General features: G+C 49.3%; 1 protein-coding gene across 1 annotated transcript in view; it reads left to right on the forward strand.

The window, feature by feature from the left end:
* The window catches only part of LOC147117624 (E3 ubiquitin-protein ligase MARCHF11-like), a 101,992-nt gene extending 79,270 nt beyond the window's left edge, over window positions 1-22,722 (forward strand). Inside the window, exon 3 of the mRNA XM_085989387.1 lies at window positions 21,089-22,722. Coding sequence (XP_085845513.1) covers window positions 21,089-21,414 — 326 coding nt within the window. The 3' untranslated portion in view covers window positions 21,415-22,722. The remainder of the gene's footprint in view (window positions 1-21,088) is intronic.
* The last annotated feature ends 4,600 nt before the right edge of the window (window positions 22,723-27,322 follow it).

Consider the following 27,322-nt stretch of genomic DNA (forward strand, 5'->3'; position numbering starts at 1 on the left):
TCAGCAGCACCCAGCACCAGCGCAGACACTCGCACCTCGGGGGGACCTTCGGGACATAGAGTAGTGTTGTCACCTGGTGTTTCACAGCTCACAAGTGAGCCTCAGCAGATTCTGGAGACAGGGACAGCAGTGGAGAGTCCTCGTCGGAGGGCGCAGGACTCTGCCAGCTCAGCTCAGCTGTGCTGCATGTCGACCCTCTGTCTCTGGGTCCATCCGCAAGAGACGAGGTGATGGATCTCCATGCACAGATGCAGGAGTCTCTGGCAGGTTTTGTCTCCAGGTTCGCTGCGAGTGTGTAGCGAATGGAGGAGTCCATAGCGACCATGAGCAGAGCCTTTGTGGACTCATTGGCACATGAACGCATCACCATGGAAAGGTTGGCACCAGTACTGGGGCAGGAGGGAGCTGTTCCGTTGGGACGGGCTTCACTTGGCCAGTGCTGGGACTCGAGTCCTGGCGGATCATATAACTAGGGCTGTAGAGAGGGCTTTAAACTAACTAGTGGGGGGGAGGTTCCGAGAGAGCAAATAATAAAAATGACAACAGAGAAGGTAATAGACTTAGGTAGCAGTGGGGAAATTAAAAACCAGAGCGTGTCAGGAAGCGGCAGAAGGTATGGAGTAAAAGGTAAAGTAATAAAAAGGGCAAAAACAGGAACTAAGTGTCACAAAACATATTTGAAAGTTCTCTATCTGAATGCACGTAGCATTCGTAACAAAATAGACGAGTTAATGGCACAAATAATTACATATGGGTATGATCTTGTGGCCATTACAGAAACATGGCTGCAGGGAGACAATGCCTGGGAATTAAACATACCAGGTTATTTAACGATCAGGAAGGACAGGCAGGAAGGAAGGGGAGGTGGGGTAGCTATGTTAATAAAGGAAGGAATCACTGTAATACAGAGAAATGATATTGGGTCAAAAGATCAGGATAATGAAACTGTTTGGGGGGGAGGAGCTAAACACGATCAAAATGGGACTCAAGGCGGATAAATCACCTGGACCTGATGGCTTACATCCTAGGGTCTTGAGGGAAGTGGCGGTAGGGATTGTGGATGCATTGGTAATAATTTTCCAAAACTCCCTGGACTCAGCAAAGGTCCCGGCAGACTGGAAAACTGCTAATGTAATGCCCTTATTTAAAAAGGGCAGTAGACAGAAGGCTGGAAAATATAGACCGGTTAGCCTAACATCTGTTGTACATAAAATATTGGAGTCCATTATTAAGAAGACAGTAACAGGACATTTGGATAATCATAATTTAATAGGACAAAGTCAGCATGGTTTTATGAAGGGGAAGTCATGTTTGACAAATTTGCTGGAGTTCTTTGAGGAAATAACATATAGGGTGGATAAAGGGGAACCATTGGACGTAGTTTATTTAGACTTCCAAAAGGCATTTGACAAGGTGCCACACAAAAGATTATTGCTTAAGATAAAAAATCACGGGATTGGGGGTAATATTCTGGCATGGATAGAGGATTGGCTTTCTAACAGAAGGCAGAGAGTTGGGATAAATGGTTCATTCTCAGACTGGCAATTAGTAACTAGTGGTGTTCCACAGGGGTCAGTGCTGGGTCCCCAACTCTTTACAATCTATATTAACGATTTGGAGGAGGGGACCGAGTGTAACATATCAAAGTTTGCAGATGATACTAAGATGGGAGGGAAAGTAGTGAGTGAGGAGGACATAAAAAACCTGCAAGGGGACATAGACAGGCTAAGTAAGTGGGCAGAGATTTGGCAGATGGAATACAATACTGGAAAGTGTGAGGTTATGCACTTTGGCAGGAAAAATCGTAATCTTAATGGCAAGAAACTGGAAAGTACTGAAGTACAAAGGGATCTGGGGGTCCTGGTACACGAAACTCAAAAGGTTAGTATGCAGGTGCAGCAAGTGATTAAGAAGGCCAATGGTATGTTGGCTTTCATTGCTAGGGGGATAGAATATAAAAATAGGGAGGTATTGCTTCAGTTGTACAAGGTATTGGTGAGACCGCACCTGGAATACTGCATACAGTTTTGGTGTCCATACTTAAGAAAAGACATACTTGCTCTCGAGTCAGTACAAAGAAGGTTCACTCGGTTAATCCCGGGGATGAGGGGATGGACATATGAGGAGAGGTTGAGTAGATTGGGACTCTACTCATTGGAGTTCAGAAGAATGAGAGGCGATCTTATTGAAACATATAAGATTGTGAAGGGGTTGGATTGGGTGGATGCGGGGAGGATGTTCCCGATGATGGGTGAAACTAGAACTAGGGGGCATAGTCTTAGAATAAGGGGCTGCTCTTTCAAAACTGAGATGAGGAGGAACTACTTCACTCAGAGGGTGGTAGGTCCATGGAATATGCTGCCCCAAAAAGCTGTAGAAGCTACATCATTACATAAATTTAAAACAGAAATAGACAGTTTCCTAAAAGTAAAGGGAATAAAGGGTTATGGGGAGCGGGCAGGAATTTGGACATGAGTCTAGGTTCGGATCGGTCATGGCCCTGTGGGTAGCGGAGCGGGCCCAGGGGCCGTGTAGCCTGATCCTGCTCCTATTTCGTGTGTCTAATTCTGTTAGATTCAGGAGATGGTTCTGTGATAGTAGATTGGCGGTTAGGATCAGGTCAGCCATGATCTTATTGAATGGCGGAGCAGGCTCGAGGGGCCGATTGGCCTACTCCTGCTCCTATTTCTTATGTTCTTATTTTCTTATGTCCATGGAGGAGATAGCTCGCCAGGGTACGGAAAACATGGTGAGTTCTCAAAGGAGAATGACATCTCTTGAGGAGCGTTGGCCACCTGTTGAACAGAGAAACCAGATCTTCATGGAAGTCCTTCTGAGTAGGACTGCCAGTGCAGAAACGGGTCCCCATGGCCCCCTAAAGCGCAGCAAGGTGCTCTCAAGCCACTTCCAAGCACTGGCCCCTTCTGGCCTGTGCAGCTTCAGGTGAGTGAGCAGCAGCCTGGTGCTCCTGGTGCACATCCTGCTGTTCCTGGTTCTGCGGCTGCCGCCTCTGCTGCTGGAGATCCTCTAATGGCAAGAAGGGAAGGAAAAAAAGGCGTCCCATGCTTCTCGTAGATGCCTCCGCTGAGGAAGTGCTGAGTGAGGGTGGCGAGAGAGGCTCCCCAGGAGATCGCATTGGAGAAGTGTGTGAGGCTCCAACCTTCCACAGCTATGCCTAAGCCTTGAAGAAGTAGCCCCAAACCTGCAACAACAAGGTCCTTCAACATACAAGTGCTGTCCCTTTAAATTGCAGCTTCTCCGATTGACCTGCAGCTGACAGCAAGCAAGCCGGCAAGCTTCATGCCAGGTCTCAGCAGCGGGGTACCCCGCAGGCGGGTTTGATGTGGGGAAAGCCCCAAACTTGCAATGGCCCCGGAATAACTACCTCAACAAGCTGATAATTGGTAATTAGTGTGCCGACGACCAGTCCCGCCAGCGGCGGCCGGGACTGAAGCGGGTCGCGGGGAAATGGCGGTCCGAAAGTCAGACGGGGCGGGGAATCAGGCGGGGGGGATCCCAACCCGCTTTTTCACCGATTTTCGGCCCCCAGCCGCATGAAAAGCCGCCCGACGGCGGCCAGAAAATTGACCCCCTTGAATGTGTTATCGCATCCCAAATCCGTGACCATCGTTCACGCAACTCCATGTTTGAATCCCTCCAGTCAGGCTTCCGCCCCTGCCACAGCACTGAAATGGTCCTCATCAAAGTCACAAATGACACCCTATGTGACTGTGACCATGGTAAACTATCCCTCCTCATCCTTCTTGACCTGTCTGCAGCCTTTGATACAGTTGATCACACCATCCTCCTCTAACACCTCTCCATTGTCCAGCTGGGTGGACTGCCCTCGCTCCATTTCAATCTCTCCAATTGTAGCCAGAAAATCACCTGCAATGGTTTCTCTTCCTGCTCCCACAATGTTACCTCTGGAGTACCCCAGGTATTAGTCCTTGGCCCCCTCCTATTTCTCATCTACATGCTGCCCCTCAGCGACATCATCTGAAAAAAGAACATCAGGTTCCACATTTACGCTGATGACACACAGCTCCACCTCACCACCACCTCTCTTAACCCCTCCACTGCCTCTGATTTGTCTGACATCCAGTATTGGATGAGCAGAAATTGACTGGGAAGATCAAAGCCATTGTCTTCGGTCCCTGCCACAAAATCCATTTCCTAGCCACTGACTGCATCTCTCTCCCTGACTGCTGTCTGAGGCTAATCTAGACTGTTTGCAACCTTGATGTCCAATTTGACCCTGAGCTAAGCTTCAGACCCTCTATCCTCTTGTTCACCAAGACCGCTTACTTCCACCTCCGTATAATCGCCCATCTCCACCTCACCTCACCTCATCTGCTGCTGAAACCGTTATCCATGCCTTTGTTACCTCTGGACTCAACTATTCTAATGCTCTCCTGGCCAGCCACCCACCTTGCACCCAAACTTGAGCTCATCTGAGGCTCTGCTGCCTAACTCACACCCAGTCCCGTTCATCCATTACCCTTGTGCTTGCTGACCTACATTGGCTCACGGTCCAGCAACACCTCAATTTTCAAATTCTCATCCTTGTTTTCAAATCCCTACATGGCCTCACTCCTCCCTATCTCTGAAACATCCTCCAAATCTACAACCATTCGAGATGTCTGTGCTCCTCCAATTCTGGACTATTGCGCATCCCCAATTTTCTTCACTCCACCACTGGCAGCCATGCCTAGACCCTAAGCTCAGTATTCCATCCCTAAACAACTCCGTCTCTGCCCTTCTCTCCTCCTTTAAGATGCTCCTTAAAGCCTACCTCTTTGACCAAGCTTTTGATGACTTGTCCTAATATCTCCTTCTGTGGCTCGGTGTCAAATTTTGTTTAATAAAGCTCCTGTGAAGCGCATTGGAACAACATTAAAGACACTATATTAATGCAAGTTGTTGTCATCGTTGTTGAATATGTACATTCCACATTCGTAGCAATTCATAGAATCATAGAAAGTTACAGCACGGAAGGACGCCATTTCGGCCCATCGTGTCCGTGCCGGCCAACAAAGAGCTATCCAGCCTAATCCCGCTTCCCAGCTCTAGGTCTGTAGCCCTGCAGGTTACAGCATCCCAAGTGCACATCCAAGTACTTTTTAAATGTGGTTAAGGTTTCTGCCTCTACCACCCTTTCAGGCAGTGAGTTCCAGACCCCGACAACCCTCTGGGTGAAGAGATTTCCCCTCAAATCCCCTCTAAACTGTAAAGTCCACGCCTCAATAATACACGGACTTCGGGAGAACAACTAAACAGGTATTTTACTGAACAGAGGGTAACGTCAGACTGAAGTACAGAAGCCTGCTAGGGCCTTTTATACAGGGGTGGTCACTGCCGGTACTGCAGTATCAAATCAGTTCTTCTCTTAAAGGTACATACACAACAATTCCTCCCCTTTTAGATAAACAGTACATAACATTCATTTAACAACTAAATAATAACTAATTACAATTACAATTTTCTCGGTACTATATACATCAACTGAAATAATCATTTATAAGTTCAGTCTTTGAGGAGGCTTCCTAATCCTGACTGGATAGCGCCTTTCTCGAGTATCCTGTTCTTGCGGTGGAGTCGATTCTGGCTCATTGTCATTGGTTGGTTCGTCAGCTTCCAATACCACTGCTTCTGAGGTAGACGCAATCTGTACTTCGGGCTCATTACCAGGTGCACATGCTCGTGGTATAGGTTTGGCTTGTTCCTGTGACTCTAGAATCTGGTCAGCATGGCGTCTCACGATGCTCTCTCCAATGTCCACTGTGTACATTAGTGGTCCCTGCTGTGTGCATATCGTTTCTGGCTGCCATTTTTCTGTTCGGTAGTCGCGGGCCAAGACTGGTTGCCCTATCTTGAAGCTCCTGGTTGTCTTCTCGTTGATGTGCTGGAATTGCTTATCCTCAACATCTCGTCTTATGTTTGGTTTGAGCAAATCCAGGCGACATCTTAGCCTTCGGTTGAAGAACATTATGGATGGAGTTGGTGACTGCATGTGAAGCAAACAAGAAATTATCTACCTTGTGTTGTCATCATTATACATCGCCTTTATTGCCTTTTTAAAGGTCTGAACAAACCTCTCAGCCAATCCATTTGTGGCTGGATGATATGGGGCAGATGTGTAATGTTTCACCCCATTATTCCTCAGAAACCTCCGGAAATCCTCGGACACAAACTGTGGCCCATTGTCAGAGCAAGTCTGTTCTGGCAAGCCATTCCTGGCGAAGATGGCCCGTAGGACTGCAATAGTTTTCTCCGTGGTGGTGGAGGACATTTTGATGACCTCTGGCCATTTCGAATGGGCATCCACGGCGATTAAAAACATTGAGTCCATAAATGGACCAGCAAAATCAATGTGTACCCGTTGCCATGGAGATGAGGGCCACTCCCATGGGTGTAGAGGGGCCTGTGGTGGTGCATTTTGGACTTTCTGGCATCCCGAGCAGCTCTTGGTCAGGTCCTTGATTTGTTTATTGATTCCCGGCCACCACACATAAGCTAGGCTTTTCATTTTTACCCCTCCCAGATGACCTTCATGAAGCTCATTGAGCACTCTGTCTCTCAACTTGGGTGGAATTACCACTCGGGATCCACACATCAAGGTCCCCCGGCACACTGACAGCTGTTCTCTCCTTGGCGAGAATGCTGGCAACAGTGAGTCGCCATGTGCTGGCCATCCCTTCACCGTCAAATCATAGACCCGAGAGAGTGTCAGGTCATTTTGGGTTTCCTTCTCTATACTTGAGTTTGTAACAGGCAGACATTCGACTGTGGTTGCATGGAATATCTCAACAGGGTCCACTGCAGGTGCTTCCTCTACCGTAGGCAACAGTAGGCGCGACAGCCCATCAGCGTTTCCATGCTGTTTCGTACCCTTGTACTCTATGTCGTACTGATGTGCCTCTAGAAAAAGTGACCATCTTTGCAGCCGTTGCGCCGTCATCACCGGAACGCCCTTCTTTGGATTTAAAATGGAGACCAGGGGCTGATGATCAGTCAGTGGGGTGAATTTCTGCCCGTGCAGATAGTGATTGAACTTCTTCACCCCCCACACCAGGCTGAGGGCCTCCCTGTCAATCGGCGTAGTTACACTCGGCTGAGGTTAACGAGCGCGACGCAAAGGCTATTGGCCTCTCTGAACCGTCAAGGAATTTGTGTGGCAGCACCGCTTCAATGCCGTAGGGAGACGCATCACATGCCACCCGAATCGGTAGTGTTGGGTTGTAGTGGGCCAATACTTCTTTTGAAGTGATTAGGCATTTACATTTCTGAAAGGCACGCTTACACTCATCACTCCATTTCCATGTTACTCCAGTTTGCAGCAGGGCGTTCAGTGGGTGCAGAATTGTAGATAAATTCGGCAAGAACTTATGGTAGTAGTTCACCAGCCCGAGAAACGACCTCAGTTGCGACACATTTTCCGGTGCTGGAGCCTTGACTACAGCCTCAATCTTGTCTGGCGACTTATGGAACCCTTCCTCATCAATCATGTGGCCACAATACGAGATTTGTCTCCTGAAGAACTCGCATTTGGGGCGGTTGGCTCGTAGCCCATATTCCTGCAATCTAGTGAGCACCTGCTCCAGGTTGGCAAGGTGTTCACTGTCATTTTCGCCCGTCACCAGGATGTCATCCAAATAACACTGGGTCCCTGGGATCCCTTGCAAGACTTGTTCCATTGCCCTCTGCCAAATAGCCGGGGCTGATGCTACCCGGAATACCAGTCGATTGTACTAGTAAAGGCCTTTGTGAGTGTTTATCGTGAGGTATTTCCTGGATGCTTCTTCCACCTCCATTTGTAGATACGCTTGGGCCAGATCAATCTTCGTAAAGCGTTTCCCTCCAGATAGTGAGGCGAAAATATCTTCTATCCGTGGAAGTGGATATTGTACTGTGTGCAGGACTGGGTTCACAGTTACCTTGAAGCCCCCACAGATGCGAACCTTCTTCGGCTCCCCAGGCGTGCTGCTCAATGATTTCTGATACGCTTATCAATTACTCCATAAAAGGCGATGAATTAGGAAGGTAATGAAAAGGCTTTTATTAACTAAAGAACAGAGCATGCCTCTCGTGGACGACTGGTTCCAAGAAGGAAGTGGGTAGCCGAAACACCCACCTTTATACCTGGCCATGTGGGCGGAGCCAGCTGAGGCATGCATTGGTACACAGCGCCAACCAGAGGTAATAACAGTGGTTTACCACATTCACCCCTTGTTTAAAATTGAGTCCGGCGGGGTGAAGTGTACTACAACTTCGTGTAGGTAAGTCTATCAGGAGGCCTTGTCTGACGTCCTGATCGTCGTGGTGGCGGCGGCGGTGGTGCAGTATCCAACGTCGAATCTGGTGTCTGGGTGATCAACGAAGGGTCCTGGGGCTCCGGCATACCGGCTACAGGGGTTGGGTTGGGAGGGGTGGTGGGGGATAACTGTGGTAGTTCAGGGGCACCCGAGGGTGCGAGGTCTCGTATGGAGACCGTGTCCTCCCGCCCGTCTGGGTATGCCACGTAGGCATACTGGGGGTTGGCGTGTAGGAGGTTCACCCTCTCGACCAGGGGGTCCGTTTTATGGGTCCTCACGTGCCTCCGCAGTAGGACGGGCCCAGGAGAAGTCAGCCATGTCAGTAGCGAGGTTCCCGATGTGGACTTCCTGGGGAAAATGAACATTTGCTCATGAGGGGTGGCATTAGTGGCAGTACAAAGCAGTGACCGGATGGAGTGGAGCGCCGCAGGGAGGACCTCCTGCCAGCGAGAGGTCGGAATGCCCTTAGATTTTAAGGCTAAGAGGACGGCCTTCCAAACCGTCGCGTTCTCTCTTTCCACCTGGCTGTTCCCCCGGGGGTTGTAGCTGGTGGTCCTACTCGTAGCAATACCTCTCGCGAGCAGGTACTGCCGAAGTTCGTCGCTCATGAAAGATGAGCCCCTGTCGCTATGTATATAGCTAGGGAACCCGAACAAGGCGAAGAGGTCATTCAGACATTTGATGACCGTGGTACTGGTCATGTCTGGGCAGGGGATGGCAAACGGGAAACGGGAGTACTCATCAATTATGTTGAGGAAGTACACGTTGCGGTCAGAGGAGGGGAGGGGCCCTTTAAAATCGACGCTCAGGCACTCGAAGGGGCGAGTGGCCTTGATCAGGCTTGCTCTGTCTGGCCTATAAAAATGCGGTTTGCACTCGGCACAGATTTGGCAGTTCCTGGTCATGGTCCTGACCTCCTCGATGGAGTAGGGCAGGTTACGGGATTTGATGAAATGGAAGAACCTGGTGACCCCCGGGTGGCAGAGGTCATTGTGGAGGGACTGCAGCCTATCGACCTGCGCGTTGGCGCATGTACCACGTGATAGGGCATCTGGGGGCTCATTGAGTTTCCCGGGCCGATACAAGATATTGTAATTGTAGGTGGAGAGTTCGATTCTCCACCTCAAGATTTTGTCGTTCTTGATTTTGCCCCTCTGCTTATTATTAAACATAAAAGCAACTGAACGCTGGTCAGTGAGAAGGGTAAACCGTTTTCCGGCCAGGTAATGCCTCCAGTGACGCACCGCTTCCACAATAGCCTGGGCCTCCTTTTCGACAGAGGAGTGTCGAGTCTCGGGGCCCTGGAGGGTCCTTGAGAAAAAGGCCACGGGTCTCCCCGCCTGGTTAAGGGTTGCAGCTAGGGCGAAGTCGGATGCATCGCTCTCCACTTGGAAGGGGATGGACTCATCCACTGTGTGCATTTAGTTAATAAAATTGATACGCTTATCAATTACTCCATAAAAGGCGATGAATTAGGAAGGTAATGAAAAGGCTTTTATTAACTAAAGAACAGAGCATGCCTCTTGTGGACGACTGGTTCCAAGAAGGAAGTGGGTAGCCGAAACACCCACCTTTATACCTGGCCATGTGGGCGGAGCCAGCTGAGGCATGCATTGGTACACAGCGCCAACCAGAGGTAACAATATGCAATAACAGTGGTTTACCACAATTTCTTCATTACAGGAACGATGGGTGTGGCCCACTCACTTCAATCCACCTTGGACAGCACACCCGAATGCTCCAGACTCTCCAGTTCTGCTTCGACGGCTGGCAGCAGGCTGGCCTTAAAAAATTTTGGGTTTGCGTTATCCTCGATTTTTATCGTTGCCTTTACTCCTTTTAGAGTCCCAAGTCCTTGTTGGAACACCTCTTTCACGTCAGTTAGAATTTGTGACAGTCGTCCAGGTGTGACGTCATCATCTTTTTTGTCAGTCACAGTTAGCGCCTGAATGGAATGCCAATCCAATTGTATTTTTCGGATCCATTCACGTCCCAATAATGGTGGTCCTCCATCTTGTAGTATATATAGATACAGTTTCTGTGTTTCCTTGCCGTTATATTTAACTGACACCCTTATTTTTCCTCTGGGGTAGACCTTTTGCCCCGTGTATGTCTTCAATACAATGGACGTGTCCTTTAAGGGTATGTGTGAGAATAGCCGCTCATATTCTCGTCGAATCATGACAGTTAGGGCTGATCCTGTATCCAATTCCATCTTTACTTGGGACCCTGCTATCATGAGGGTGACCCAAATGGTTCGGTGATCCTACTTTGCGATCACGTTGTGTAACTTTAGACAACTTGGTCTCCTGCTCCCGGAGTCATTATCACTCTCCTGATCTTCCGAACTACTGTCTGTCACATTTTTTACTTTCTTGTACTTTTCCTTAGTAGTTCTTCTAGTGTTGGTTTTCTTTCCCGACCTGCAGACTCTTGCTATATGTCCCATTTTCCCGCATTGTCTGCATACTTTGTCCTTAAACCAGCAGTCCTTCTGATCATGGGTTGTTCTGCTGCAGCGATAGCACTTTTCTGCTCCATACGCCCTTTTGTCAGCGCTGTATTCTTGTGGTTTCTGTTGTATTTCCGCAGCTCCCCGTGCTGCTGCTTCATAGGATACTGCCACGCTGAAAGCCTGTTCTAGCGTCAGGTCCTTTTCCGAAAGTAGTCGTTTCTGGGTTCCTGCACTCTGGAGCCCGCAGACAAACTTATCCCGTAAAGTGTCTGCCAGTCCTGCTCTGAACTGGCAGTGCTTCGATAACTTGCGTAGTTCCGTAAGATAGTCTATCAGGAGGCCTTGTCTGACGTCCTGATCGTCGTGGTGGCGGCGGCGGTGGTGCAGTATCCAACGTCGAATCTGGTGTCTGGGTGATCAACGAAGGGTCCTGGGGCTCCGGCATACCGGCTACAGGGGTTGGGTTGGGAGGGGTGGTGGGGGATAACTGTGGTAGTTCAGGGGCACCCGAGGGTGCGAGGTCTCGTATGGAGACCGTGTCCTCCCGCCCGTCTGGGTATGCCATGTAGGCATACTGGGGGTTGGCGTGTAGGAGGTTCACCCTCTCGACCAGGGGGTCCGTTTTATGGGTCCTCACGTGCCTCCGCAGTAGGACGGGCCCAGGAGAAGTCAGCCATGTCAGTAGCGAGGTTCCCGATGTGGACTTCCTGGGGAAAATGAACATTTGCTCATGAGGGGTGGCATTAGTGGCAGTACAAAGCAGTGACCGGATGGAGTGGAGCGCCGCAGGGAGGACCTCCTGCCAGCGAGAGGTCGGAATGCCCTTAGATTTTAAGGCTAAGAGGACGGCCTTCCAAACCGTCGCGTTCTCTCTTTCCACCTGGCTGTTCCCCCGGGGGTTGTAGCTGGTGGTCCTACTCGTAGCAATACCTCTCGCGAGCAGGTACTGCCGAAGTTCGTCGCTCATGAAAGATGAGCCCCTGTCGCTATGTATATAGCTAGGGAACCCGAACAAGGCGAAGAGGTCATTCAGACATTTGATGACCGTGGTACTGGTCATGTCTGGGCAGGGGATGGCAAACGGGAAACGGGAGTACTCATCAATTATGTTGAGGAAGTACACGTTGCGGTCAGAGGAGGGGAGGGGCCCTTTAAAATCGACGCTCAGGCACTCGAAGGGGCGAGTGGCCTTGATCAGGCTTGCTCTGTCTGGCCTATAAAAATGCGGTTTGCACTCGGCACAGATTTGGCAGTTCCTGGTCATGGTCCTGACCTCCTCGATGGAGTAGGGCAGGTTACGGGATTTGATGAAATGGAAGAACCTGGTGACCCCCGGGTGGCAGAGGTCATTGTGGAGGGACTGCAGCCTATCGACCTGCGCGTTGGCGCATGTACCACGTGATAGGGCATCTGGGGGCTCATTGAGTTTCCCGGGCCGATACAAGATATTGTAATTGTAGGTGGAGAGTTCGATTCTCCACCTCAAGATTTTGTCGTTCTTGATTTTGCCCCTCTGCTTATTATTAAACATAAAAGCAACTGAACGCTGGTCAGTGAGAAGGGTAAACCGTTTTCCGGCCAGGTAATGCCTCCAGTGACGCACCGCTTCCACAATAGCCTGGGCCTCCTTTTCGACAGAGGAGTGTCGAGTCTCGGGGCCCTGGAGGGTCCTTGAGAAAAAGGCCACGGGTCTCCCCGCCTGGTTAAGGGTTGCAGCTAGGGCGAAGTCGGATGCATCGCTCTCCACTTGGAAGGGGATGGACTCATCCACTGTGTGCATTTAGTTAATAAAATTGATACGCTTATCAATTACTCCATAAAAGGCGATGAATTAGGAAGGTAATGAAAAGGCTTTTATTAACTAAAGAACAGAGCATGCCTCTTGTGGACGACTGGTTCCAAGAAGGAAGTGGGTAGCCGAAACACCCACCTTTATACCTGGCCATGTGGGCGGAGCCAGCTGAGGCATGCATTGGTACACAGCGCCAACCAGAGGTAACAATATGCAATAACAGTGGTTTACCACAATTTCTTCATTACAGGAACGATGGGTGTGGCCCACTCACTTCAATCCACCTTGGACAGCACACCCGAATGCTCCAGACTCTCCAGTTCTGCTTCGACGGCTGGCAGCAGGCTGGCCTTAAAAAATTTTAAGGTTTGCGTTATCCTCGATTTTTATCGTTGCCTTTACTCCTTTTAGAGTCCCAAGTCCTTGTTGGAACACCTCTTTCACGTCAGTTAGAATTTGTGACAGTCGTCCAGGTGTGACGTCATCTCCGTAAGATAGTCAGCGTTGTTCTCATCTTTGTGCTGGTTTCTTTTATGGAACTTGAATCTTTCTGCTATCAGGTTTAGGTGTTCCTGTAAGATATGAACAATCTCTTCAAAACTTTTCTCCATTGGTTTAGCTGGGGTAATTAAATTCCGCAATAGGCCGTACGTTCTCGCGCCCATTAAATTTAATAATACTGACGCCTTCTTTCCATTGGCCACCTCATTGGCATTGCAGCATTCTTCAATTCTTTCCACATACGTGGTCCAGTCTTCTACCTCGTTGTCGAAAGCAGTGATACTGCCACTCTTCGGCATCTTGAGTGATTTTAAATGGCGCCTCCCACGCTTTTTCTTCTTCCCCAATGGAATAAAATGGCGCCTCCCGCGCTTTTCCTTCTTCCCCAATGGAATAAAATGGCGCCTCCTGCGCTTTTCCTTCTTCCCCTTGCTGCCATGCTGCTCCTAGCGTTCTACAGGGTAATGGCGGCGACCCGCGGCTTCGGCGCGTCTCACTTTTCCTTCCCCTCGTTTATTTTCTCTCCGCTGCCCGGTTCTTGAGCACCGACCGCCGACCCTGTGCGCTCCACCCTCTCTCTCTTTCCTCCCGGCGACGCTGCGCGGCCCCTTTTGCAGAGCCACTCGATCGAGCTCGAGCCCGCCAAGTCCGGAAGGGTCAGCGCACTACCTGCTACCAGCACAATTTGCTGGAACACCTTGACTGGGGAGCCAAGCCCAGCTCTCCACAGCCTCTCCCGCAATTCTCCGAACACCGATGGATCCTTGGGCGGTTGCCCGCGGTCGACGCCCGTTGCTCTGACTTCGACCTCCAAGAAACTTCTTCTCAGGGAAAGATCCCCGTGAGGTGATGCAGTACTGCACGTGAGTTCGAACTTGCTCGTCGCCACTGTAAAGTCCGCGCCTCAATAATACATGGACTTCGGGAGAACAATTAAACAGGTATTTTACTGAACAGAGGGTAATGTCAGACTGAAGTACAGAAGCCTGCTAGGGCCTTTTATACAGGGGTGGTCACTGCCGGTACTGCAGTATAAAATCAGTTCTTCCACCAATTATTTTAAATCTGTTCCCCCTGGTTTTTGACCCCTCTGCTAAGGGAAATAGGTCCTTTCTATCTACTTTATGCCCCTCATAATTTTATACACCTCAATATGGTCTCCCCTCATTCTCCTCTGTTCCAAGGAAAACAAACCCAGCCTATCCAGTCTTTCCTCATAGCTAAGATTCTCTACTCCCGGCAACATCCTTGTAAATCTCTGTACCCTCTCTAGTGCAGTCACATCTTTCCTGTAATGTGGTGACCAGAACTGTACGCAATACTCTAGCTGAGGCCTAACTTGTGTTTTATACAGTTGAAGCATAACCCCCCTGCTCTTATATTCTATGCCACGGCTAATAAAGGCAAGCATTCCGTATGCCTTCTTAACCACCTTATCTACCTGGCCTGCTACCTTCAGGGATCTGTGGACATGCACTCCAATGTCCCTTTGTTCCTCTACACTACTCAGTGTCCTACCATTTAATGTGTATTCCCTTTCCTTGTTAGCCCTCCCCAAATGCATTACCTCACACTTCTCCAGATTGAATTCCATTTGCCACTGTTCTGCCCACCTGACCAATTATTGCTATCTTCCTGCAGTCTACAGCTTCCTTCTTCAGTATCAACCACACAGTTCTCAGTTTCTCTTTCGTATCAAATTCCTTATTACCCCATTTTTATAATAAATCAACTTCATACAAAATATTACTTTTTTTGGTGATTTAACTCTTTCTCTTGATTGTCTTTCCTTGTATGTGTCCCTTCTCTTCTCAGCTTCCTTTGTTAGAAAAATCCTAAATACCTGTTAACTTCTGAAAATCCCTCAGCTCAATCGTGACTTCCAAGCTTGCATAACATTTTCAAATCTGGACTAAAATATCTATTCTATCAATATTTTTTTACTTGAATGTACTTTCAACTGTACCTATAACTTTTAGACGCACAGGCACACAGTCCACTCACCAGTAGTATATATAAACTGATTTTACCCAGCTTTTCTTCTATTTACAGCATTATTTAATCACTTTTCCTCTCAGCCTCTGTAAACAATAATTTAAAGATTAAGGCCTAGAAATTCAGTTGCGTGCGCCAGCCGTTAGCGCCTTAGGTGGAGTAGATCTCGAGCGCTAGGCACTTAGCGGCCGGGCGCAGCGCGATCTGCGTCTACGCCCAACTTCAGTAGACATTTAGCGCCGGCGCAAAGTGTTTGCGCGTGCTCAGCTGCGCGCGCAGATTATGACGTCATTTCCTCGTGCAACGCCCTTTGTGCGCCCCAATCCGGAACTTTAGTCGCGCCCGCCCAATGTGGGCGTGGCGGTCCTAAGAACTGTGAAATGGAACGCAGCAGAGGCCATGCGGGCCGCGGGGAGCGCAAATTAAAGGGCACTTACCCTGAACTATAAAGGCCAGCCATTTTGCAGCAATCACTCTTGTGCAACGGATTTATGGACAGAGACCAAGGAAGAGAGCTTACTGCTTTGGCCCAACGTAGGAGAGGTATTTTTGGCTTCAGGCCAGAGCTTGGCAATTCGCCTTCATTGTGAGGTCATTGTTTGCCAGTATATTATGGGGGCTGCATGGGGTGCCAACCCTCAGTTTCAGCATTATGTGCGAAGGGCTCGCAGACGCTGTGTGAGAGGGGCAGCCCTGGCTAGATGCAGAGGGGGTAACAGGCGTCGGCAACGTAGGCCTTACCCACTCAGGAAATACCGCCAGCAGGTGTCCTATCTCACCATGCCTGCCGCGAAGTGTGTTAGGAGGCTGCACTTCAGAAGGGAGGTGGTTGCAGAGATCTGCCAGCTGCTTCACAGAGATCTGCATCCACAGCTGAGGTGCAGGACATCTCTGTCGGTGGAAGTGAAGGTCACGGTGGCTCTGAACTTCTATGCAAGCGGCTCCTTCCAAACCGCTGCTGGGGACATTGCTAACATATCCCAGTTCGCCGTGCATTGCTGCATCCGCCAGGTGACCAATGCCCTTTTCAGAAGGAGACACCAATTCATCTCCTTCCCCATGACCCTGGAGAAGCAGCAGCAGCGTGCAGTGGGATTTGCAAGAATAGCGGGCTTCCCCATGGTGCAGGGCACCATTGACTGCATGCATGTGGCTTTGCGGGCACCTATCGACAATGCCGAGGATTACCGCAACCGGAAGGGCTACCATTCCCTCAATGTACAGCTGGTGTGTGACCACAGGCAGCGCATCCTAGCTGTCAATGCCCGCTTTCCAGGCAGCAGCCACGATGCATTTATCCTGCGACAGACTACTGTGGCTGACATGTTCCAGGCACAGCCTCCCCCAAGAGGATGGCTTATCGGGGACAAAGGCTATCCTTTGTGTACCTGGCTCATGACCCCGCTTCGCGCGCCCAGGACCCCTGCTGAGGAGGCATAGAACGAAAGCCATCAAGCCACTAGGAACATCATAGAACAAACGATTGGCGTCCTCAAGCAATGGTTCCGCTGCCTGGATCGTTCCGGCGGATCTCTGCAGTATTCGCCGGAGAGAGTCTCCCAGGTTGTGGTCGTTTGCTGCATGCTGCACAACCTGGCTATCCGCAGGACTCAGGCACTGCCACCTCACGCTGGAGCACCACCTCAGGAGGAGGAGCAGGAGGAGCATCAGGAGGAGGAGGAGGAGTACCAGCCCAGGAGGGAGGCACAAGGTCCAAGGGCCGCCCGTCGGCGGCTTATTGAACGTCACTTCTAGGCCCCCTGTCAGGGAATGGCTTGTGGCAATGAAGGGACCTGAATGCAGCCGCTCCGCAAGCCCTCAGCCGGTTAAGGCAACAACCACTTCAAACATCAAACATGGACAAGCTGAATAAATAAAATGCTTTATTGAACAAACTCAGGGCCCTTCCCACATGAAACCCAAAAACAGACAACACCCCCAAAAAACAGTCACACACATGACTCACTCCCACAACCTGGGGAGGAATAACAAAACATTTCCACAAAAATGGCCTTCATCCTCGGCCTTACAAAAACAACCATCCCCATAAACAAAACAACCATCCCCATATAAAAACAACCATCCCCATATAAAAACAACCATCCCCATATAAAAACACATTTGCCCACACCCTCTACTTTGTGGCCCGCGAGGGCGATTCCTTGTCCAGCCTTTTGCGGCCCCTGGCCGCCCTGCTGCTCCTCCTCAAAGTGTGCCCAGTGGCTGCTGCAAGGCTGGGGGAAGGCTCCTGAGGAGCACATGGCGTGACGGCAGATGCCCTTGGGGGTCGGCCTAGACGAGCTCTGGCCCTCGAGGGGCCGGCTGGTGACTGCTGCAGCTGTGGCTGGGCAGCAGCAGTCTCTCCAGCAGCTCGTCGCAGCTCCACTGGGGGAGTGGCAGTGGCGGCTGCAGGAATGGGGGCAAGCTGGCTGCTGGCAGGCGCTCGCTGCTCGCCTGAGACACTGCCACTCGCCCGGGCCAGCACTGCAGCATGCGCAGCAATCTGCTGAAGGACAGACCGCTGTGCTGCTGCAGCGCGGCGGGTGCCCTGGCGATGCCTGGCTGACACAGCGAGTGTGGCAGCAGTGAGTGCCCGTACTGCCTTGGTCTGTGCCCGCATCAGACCAGCCAGTGACTGCACGGCACCACTGATCACCTGGCCACTCGCTGCGTGAGCTGCCCCGAATTCCGCCCAACTCGCTGCCTGTGCTGCCCCGAATTCGGCCCGACTCGCGGCCTGTTCTGCCCCGAATTTGGCCCGACTCGCGGCCTGTGCTGCCCCGAATTCGGACCGACTCGCGGCGTGTGCTGCTTCGAATTGCTCGAAACTCCTGGCCTGTGAGGCGCCGAAATCGGCCACACTATGAGCCAGGGACTCGATGGCCTCAGGCAACCGTGCCACAACCCCCATGAACTCGGTGTGCCGGCGATCCGAGTCCACGGACATTTGATCGAGGAGGCGTACCTCCTTGGCGAGGACCGTCTCCGGACTGGAGGCCGGACTCTCCCTCTGGGGAGAAGGCCGCCGAGCTGCCCGACCCTTCCCGCATTGCTGGATGCCACTGGGCCCAGCAACTACACTCCCCTGCGACCCTTCCCCCTCTGGGAAGAAGGCCGCCGAGCTGCCCGACCCTTCCCGCGTTGCTGCACGCCACTGGGCACAGAAGCTACACTCCCCTCCGACACTTCCCCCTGGCTCTCCTCCAGGGAAGACGTGTCCCCTCCATTGGCATCCCCTGGCGCGGCTGAGGGTTCCCCTGATAGGCCGCCTTCCTCTTCCTCCTCCTCCTCCTCCTCTTCCGAGGGGCTGTCACTGGCAGCTTCAGGGACCTCCTCCTCACCATCTGAAAGCAGGAAGGCACAAGAGTAGCTTTAGAGTGAGGAGAGGGCGTCAGCGAGGGAGGCATGAGTGGTGGCATTCAGCGCATTGGTCGGACAGTGGCAAAGGATGTAGATCTGAAGCGCAGGTGGGGCGAGAGAGGTCCAAAAGGTGATGTCCTTACCATTGGTGCCCAGAACAGGGTCGGCATCTCCAGATGCAACGGGGCCAATCACCCGGGCACCCATGAGGCTACCCACGCGCTCTTCAAGGTCACTGAGCTGCTGGATCTGGGGACGGCCTCCCCCGGTCACAGTCCGGCTCTTCTGATTGTGTGCCAGCTTGGCCTGCAAGAGAAAGGACGGCCTCTAAGTACAGTGTGGTGCCCTGATCTTGTGTGCACTGCCTCCCATGGTCGAATAGCTTGGCCAGTGTGGTGCCCTGATCTTGTGTGCACTGCCTCCCATGGTCGAATAGCTTGGCCAGTGTGTAAAGTGCAGAATGTGCAATTGATGTTCATGCCAGTCCCATAGCTGCTGGATGAGGGCTGGCCATTAGGGCTTTTAGGTCCCTTTGCCCATAATGTGAGGTGCACATGCAAGGATGAGGAGGTCACTGGAAAGGGGACTCACCCTGACAATCCTTGTGAGGTCATTGAACTTTTTCCGGCATTGGACAGCGGTCCTGGGGACCTCGTTGTTGGATGTGACCCTGTGGGCGACCTCCCTCCAGGCTTTCCTGTAGATGCTGGTGGCAGGCTTCTTGCCACTGTCCGGGAACAAGAGTTTGCGTCTCCTCTCCAAAGCCCTAACCAGCACCCTCAAATCATGGCCAGTGAAGCGCTGCGCTTGTTCACGGGCCTTCTGCATCTTTCCCGGCGCTATTTCTGTTCAGCAGCAGTGTTTAGGCCTAGCTGGGGGGCTGCAGTGTCCAGAGCGTGGCAGCAGACGAACTCGACCCTTCCCCCTTTAAGAGCTGGCCAGCACCAGGGTGTCTGCTGTCAATCAAGAAATGACCGCACCTGCGCTGCGCCCGGCCTTGGCGGTTTAGCTCAGCACCGCCGGCTTTGCACCTAAAGATAGTTGTGTAACGCCAGTTTTAGCGCTCGAGCAAACTCTTAGGGCGAAGCTACTGAATATCGGCGAAGTGGCCTCGACTTTGCGCCGGGTGCAAACTTTAGCGGCCGCCCGACTTTTCCGCCCCAAAAGTGGCTATACTGAATTTCTAGGCCTAAGTATTTGTACTGTCAAGTTTTTAAAATGGAATTAATTCTGATTTTAACTGAAAATTATGTACACAAACTGACTCTAAAATACAAGTATATCACTAATCACTTTACCCTGTTTTGTTCTTCCTATTCCCAGAGTGCAGCACATGAAACATCTTTAAGAGGCGCAAAATTCGGTTACACCCCGTTTGGAGGCGGTAACCGAGTTAAGGCAGGACATTTAGTGCCCAGCGTGGAAGTACCGCCCTGGCCGCTAAATTTGGCTTACCGCCCCACACAGGAAGTGGAGCGCAATGTCAGGCGCTCCACTCCTGGTGGAGCGGTAACGGAGGCGATGTCGGGACGCGATCGGCAGTGCTTGGCGGAGGCTCCACGGAGCACTGCTGCGTTTCAACATCATTCCCCTTCAGTTAAAGGAGAGGGCCGCTGCACACTCTGCAGGGCTTCCGATGGTCACACTAGGCCACCAGGGCAGCGTGGTGCCATGGCGGCAGCCCGGCGCCGAGACGCAGTGCCGGGCTGCGCAATGGTGGCCAGGACCACACCACGGACACCATGGAGGGCCAACCAAAAAGAAAATGGCGGCACAGGTCACGGCCGCACCTCCCCTATAAATACCGCCCCAGGAGTGGAGGTCGACCCGGCTCATGACCCACAAGGCTGGCGCTGACATCACCCACAGCAGCCTCGCGGGGCACAAACAAATTTCTGCCACGGGGCGGTAAGGGGACGCGGTGGGGCGCTAAGGGGTCATGACGCATGCCGATTACATTATCACCGGCAGCGCAGTGGCCCGGGGTGCTACTGGCGGGGGCGTGGCACTATTGGGTAGCACCTCAGCAACACCCCACCAAATTTCTCGGGCGGTGCTTTTTTTGCATCCCCTCCCCCTGGACAATAAGCCCTTTGTGCCCCATTAGCGCGCCCCAGAGGTGCTAACAGCAGAAGCAAAGGAGACGAATTTCTGGCCCTTTGACTTTACTATTAAATTATGAATCCTTTTCCGCTCCACTTGAAAGGTCACAGGAATGACCAATTGGGGAAGTCACCAATAATGTGATGAGGTCTGTGACTGCTTGGGGAAAATAACATGCAGAATAATGTTAAGAAGAATATACCTAAATATCCCTATTTTTACAAGAAAATTAGTTGGAACCAGCATATTTGGATTCTGAAAAGGAATTGATAGACGGGATGATGCTCGTGTTTATGTGTAAGCCATAGAGTGACAGGTTGCAGATCCAGTTTCCACAATCTGCTTATTTCCTGATTGAATTACAGTGACCCGGGATTTGCTATGCAGATCTTGGTATCTCCCTGTAAAAGTCTAAATGCAGTGCTTTGACTATAACAGGTAACTTCCATTTAGATAAATGAGGCCTCTCTCTCTGACACACTTATTAACAGAGGCCTGTTGCTATGCACGTAATGCAAAGATGAACTGTAATCACATCCCCTTTGATAATTTCATACTTTTTCACAGGCCTAATCATTCATGAAGGAGCAGCAATATATCGGGTATTTAAACGCTGGAGAGCTGTTAATCTACACTGGACTGTGTTAAATTATGACAAAACAAAAGATGTAGAAATTAACAGCAGCAACGCTGAAAGCTCTGCCAATCAGAACTTTTGGGCCTCTCTGAATCAATTCAGAACACGAAGGTCTGTTGGTTCTACTCGGTTAATGTCTGAAGGATTTCACTGCAGCTACACTTTACTACATTTACTCACACGATTCAGACCACACGATGAGGAGTATGATGACAACAGTTCTGCTGAGGTGGTAATGAGGGTAACAACAGTATAAAAATGTATTCTTCACAGTCTAATGAACAGCCAATGAGTTACATATATGTTTATTCCTACATTTGTGCTGTAAGATCAAACAAGTATACAGGGTAAATAAATGTAATACATTTAAAAAATACTTTTATAAAATGCATGCACTTTTGATATGGTGCTCACTTGATTGCTATTGTAATATATGTATTTTTAAGACATTAAAAATGTTGGTTAATTTCTGTAGCTTAATATTTTATGCATATGTTTTTTCATGGTGTATCGCAGTTAATAGTTTTCAAAAACAAAACATTGCCAAAATACCTTACTTAAAAGTAATATGTTTGAATCCATCCTTCAAAGTCAAAAATTATTACTTTGAAAACATTCCAGAGTTTCTTTCAAAATTATAACTGAGAAATAGGAACCAGTTACTAAGCAGTGACAAATCAGAATGAAAGTCAAGTGGTTTGTTTCCCAATTCTTACTTTTTAAATTTGGTGAATTTTGTATTTATCAAAAAGAGAAGTCAATGCTAAAAAATGGAAAAATCTCCTGCTTTTTCTAATTCAGTTTCAACATCAAGTGTTCCCATTCCCAGGTAAGGCACTACATGGGGTTAGATGTAGGATACACCTCACACTATACAGTCTCAACAATATGCCTTAACTCTGATTTTAGTGCAGGTTTTAACATTTTCATTTCCCAAACATCCTTTGCATTCTTTTTTGAATAAGATGGACAATTTAGTGTGGTGATCAAAGTGAAATTATGAGCAGTCATATGCAGTGAACTGGAACCTACCCAGAATTGGGAGTGAAACTACCCAAAATTAGTTTACATAGACTTCTCCCAGTTGTTATCTGGGTTAAATTCAAAACCAGGCCCAGGGCTGAAAGGGTAGTTGCTAATCCACTGTGCTATCCTTGGCTGAACGGTTTTATGCAGGTTATCTGAACCCAGAGATTGTGTTACATCCTTTACTTCTGCTATGTTGTATAAATAGTTATTTTAATCAGAAGACCTAATCATGAGTATTGTAAATGTAAGCCTGGGTGCCTTACTAGTATTGACAACTGCCTCAGATCCTTGTAGAACAACATCAGAGAGTGCATAGTAAAAGTCTTCATGATGTAAGCAAATGCATTATACTGATCATGTGACTGGAAGAAAGGTAAAGTTATTTTAGGCACTGAGATACTGGGTTACTTATTTATTTGTGTACATTATAATGTAATTTTTAGCAGCTCAATAAATAAAGATGACAGCTTAGATGCTGCAGTGCCACTGATATGTCCTTTTATTTGTTTAATTTAATAAAGTATGTTAAATCTTTAGACAATTGAGTGATGTTGTTTGTGCAGTAGTTTAGAGCTTGCAATTTTTTTTAATCTGTTTATGGGATGTGGGCATTGCTGGCAAGGCCAGGATTTATTGCCCATCCCTAATTGCCAGTGAATCACACAAACCCCACAGTGCAGATAGAGGCCATTTCGGCCCATCAAGCCTGCACCGACACATATCCCACCTGATCCCCGTAACCCCTACACCAACACATATCCCACCCTATCCCCACGTATTTAATCCCCCTAACACTAAGGGTCAATTTATCATAGCCAATCAACCTAACTCGCACATCTTTGGACTGTGGGAGGAAACCGGAGCACCCAGAGGAAACCCACGCAAACACGGGGAGAATGTGTAAACTCCACACAGACAGTCGCCCGAGGCCGGATTTGAACCCGGGTCCCTGGCACTGTGAGGCAACAATGCTAACCACTATGCCACCGTGCTGTGATGGTGAACAAGGGGGTGGTGAACCGCCTTCTTGAACCACTGCAGTCCATGTGGTGAAGGGACTCCCACAGTGCTATTAGGGAGGGAGTTCCAGGATTTTGACCCAGCGACAATGAAGGATCGGCGATATACTTCTAAGTCAGGATGGTGTGTGACTTGGAGGGGAACTTGGAAGTGGTGGTGTTCCCATGCGCCTGCTGCCCTTGTCCTTCTAGGTGGAAGAGGTCGCAGTTTTGGGAGGTGCTGGCAAAGAAGCCTTGGCGAGTTGCTGCAGTGCATCTTGTAGATGGTACACACTGCAGCCACAGTATGCTGGTGGTGGAGGGAGCGAATGTTTAAGGTGGTGGATGGGGTGCCAATTAAGCGGGCTGCTTTGTCCTGGGTGGTGTTGAACTTCTTGAGTGTTGTTAGAGCTGCACTCATCCAGGCAAGTGGAGAGTATTCCATCACACTCCTTATTTGTACCTTGTAGATGGTAGAAAGGCTTTGGGGAGTCAGGAGGTGAGACACTCGCCGCAGAATACCTAGCCTCTGACCTGCTCTTGTTGCCACAGTATTTATGTGGCTGGTCCAGTTAAGTTTCTGGTCAATGGTGACCCCCAGGATGTTGATGGTGGGGGATTCGGCGATGGTAATGCCTTTGAATGTCAAGGGGCGGTGGCATAAAAATAAAACAAAATAGGTGACTCAACCGTGGCTAACAAGGGAAATTAGGGATAGCATAAGATCCAAGGAGAGGACATATAAATTGGCCAGAAAAAGCAATAATCCTGAGGATTGGGAGCAGTTTAGGAGTCAACAAAGGAGGACAAAGGGATTAATTAAGAAAGGGAAAATAGAATATGAGAGTAAGCTTTCAGGGAACATAAAAACTGACTGTAAAAGCTTTTATAGATATGGGAAGAGAAAAAGATTGGTGAAGTCAAGCGTAGGTCCCTTGCACTCAGAATCAGGGGAATTTATAATAGGAAACAAAGAAATGGCAGACCAACTAAAGAGGACACAAATAACCTCCCAGAGATGCCGGGGAACATAGGGTCTGATGAAAGGGAGGAACTGAAAGAAATCAGCATTTGTAGGGAAATGGTGTTAGGAAAATTGATGGGACTGAAGGCCGATAAATCCCCAGGGCTTGATGGTCTACATCCCAGGGTACTTAAGGAGGTGGCCCTAGAGATAGTAGATGCATTGCTGGTTATCTTCCAGAACTCGATACACTCTGGAACAGCACCCATGGATTGGAGGGTAGCTAATGTTACCCCACTATTCAAAAAAGGTGGTAGAGAAAAAGCGGGGAATTATAGACCAGTAAGCCTGACATCGGTAGTGGGGGAAATGCTAGAGTCTATTATAAAAGATGTAATAGCAGAGCACTTGGAAAGCAGTGACAGGATCGGACAAAGTCAACATGGATTTACAAAAGGTAAATCATGCTTGACTAATCTACTGGAATTTTTTGAGGATGTAACTGGTAAAATAGATAAGGGAGAACCAGTGGATGTGGTGTATTTGGACTTTCAGAAGGCTTTCGTTAAGGTCCCACATAAGAGATTAGCATGCAAAATTAAGGCACATGGGATTGGGGGCAAGGTATTGACTTGGATAAAGAACTGGTTGGCGGACAGAAAGCAAAGAGTTGGAATAAACGGGTCGTTTTCCGAGTGGCAGGCAGTGACTAGTGGGGTACCGCAAGGATCGGTCCTAGGACCCCAGCTGTTCACAATATATATTAATGATCTGGACGAGGGAATTGGATGTAATATCTCCAAATTTGCAGATGACACAAAGCTGGGTGGGAGTGTAAGCTGTGAGGAGGATGTCGTGAAACTCCAGTACGATTTGGACAGGTTGGGTGATTGGGCAGAAACATGGCAAATGCACTATAATGTGGATAAATGTGAGGTTATCCACTTTGGTGGCAAAAACAGGAAGGCAGATTATTATTTGAATGGCAATAGATTGGGAGAAGGGGAAGTGCAAAGAGACCTGGGTGTTATTGTGCACCAGTCGCTGAAGGTAAGCATGCAGGTGCAGCAGGCGGTTAAGAAGGCAAATGGTATGTTGGCCTTTGTAGCAAGAGGGTTCGAGTACAGGAACAAGGATGTCTTGCTACAGTTGGTGGGGTGGTAAATTGCGAGGAGGAAAGCCTCAGGCTACAGGACGATATAAACGGGTTGGTCAGATGGGCGGAAAAGTGGCAAATGGAATTTAACCCTGAAAAGTGCGAGGTGATGCATTTTGGACGGACAAATAAGGCAAGGGAATACACAATGAGTGGTAGGACCCTAGGAAGTACAGAGGGTCAGAGGGACCTTGGTGTACATGTACATAGATCCCTGAAGGCAGCGGAACAGGTAGATAAGGTGGTTAAAAAGGCATATGGGATACTTGCCTTCATTAGCCGAGGCATAGAATATAAGAGCAGGGAGGTTATGATGGAGCTGTACAAAACGCTGGTGAGGCCACAGCTGGAGTACTGTGTGCAGTTCTGGTCACCTCACTATAGGAAGGATGTGATTGCTTTGGAGAGGGTGCAGAGAAGATTCACCAGGATGTTACCTGGGATGGAGCGCCTCAGCTATGAAGAAAGACTAAACAGGCTGGGGTTGTTTTCCTTGGAGCAAAGAAGGCTGAGGGGGGACCTGATTGAGGTGTACAAAATGATAAGGGGCATAGATAGGGTAGACAAAGAGGAACTTTTCCCCTTAGTAGGGGGGTCAATAACAAGGGGGCATAGATTCAGGGTAAGGGGCAGGAGATTTAGAGGGGATTTGAGGAGGAACTTTTTCACCCAGAGGGTGGTTGGAATGTGGAACTCAATGCCTAAAAGGGTGGTAGAGGCAGGAACCCTCACAACATTCAAGAAGCATTTGGATGAGCACTTGAAATGCCATTGCATACAAGGCTATGGACCAAATGCTGGAAAATGGGATTAGACTGGACAGGGATGGATGGGCGGCGCAGACACGATGGGCCGAAGGGCCTCTTTCTGTGCTGTAAAACTCTATGACTCTATGACTCTGAGTTGTACAGGGCCTTGGTGAGGCCGCACCTTGAGTATTGCGTGCAGTTTTGGTCGCCTTACCTGAGGAAGGACGTTCTTGCCATGGAGGGAGTGCAGCGAAGATTCACCAGGCTGGTACCTGGGATGGCAGGAATGACGTATAAGGAGAGATTGTGTCGATTGGGCTTATACTCACTGGAGTTTAGAAGATTGAGAGGGGATCTCATCGAAACCTATAAAATTCTGTCAGGCCTGGACAGACTAGATGCAGGAAGGATGTTTCTGATGGCTGGGGAGTCCAGAACCAGGGGTCATAGTCTAAGGATAAGGGGTAAGCCATTTAGGACTGAAATGAGGAGGAATTTCTTCACCCAGAGAGTGGTGAACCTGTGGAATTCTCTACCACAGAGGGCGGTGGAGGCCAGTTCATTAAATATATTCAAGAAAGAGTTGGATATATTTCTTGAGGCTAAAGGGATCAAGGGATATGGGGAAAAGGCAGGGACAGGGTACTGAATTTGAATGATCAGCCATGATCACATTGAATGGTGGAGCAGGCTTGAAGAGCCGAATGGCCTACTCCTGCTCCTATCTTCTATGTTTCTATGTTTCTATATGGAACATTGAGGTGAAGCTACAGAAAGGCGATCATTTTCAGCAGGTCACTGATGAAGATGAGCAATAGAGTAGACTAAATATGCTTCCCTGTTATCCCTGCATAGTTGGCAAGCATTAATTTATTATGGCCCAGTATTTGGATCATTTGAAGGAGTCACATTTCCAATTCACCAATGTCCCAGATATAAGAAAAGCAAAGCTTCACAATGCTATATATACCGCTTGTACAGGCTCCAATACACTCCAATACAGGCTCCAATACACTCCATAACACACACTCCAAAACACTCATTCCAAAGCTCTCCAAAACAGACACTGCAGAACATTCCAAAACAGTCATTCCAAAACACTCCAAAACACACACGCCAAAACACTCATTTCGAAACTCTCCAAAACACACACTCCAGAACATTCCAAAACGCTCACTCCAAAACAGTCCAAAACACATGCTCCAAAACGCACACTCCAAAACACTCACTCCCAAACACAAATCGAACATAATTACTCCAAAACAGTC

This window comes from Somniosus microcephalus, chromosome 5 (genome assembly GCF_052327205.1).
Source record: "Somniosus microcephalus isolate GS21.2 chromosome 5, FLI_Smic_1.0, whole genome shotgun sequence".
Taxonomy (NCBI): Eukaryota; Metazoa; Chordata; class Chondrichthyes; order Squaliformes; family Somniosidae; genus Somniosus; species Somniosus microcephalus.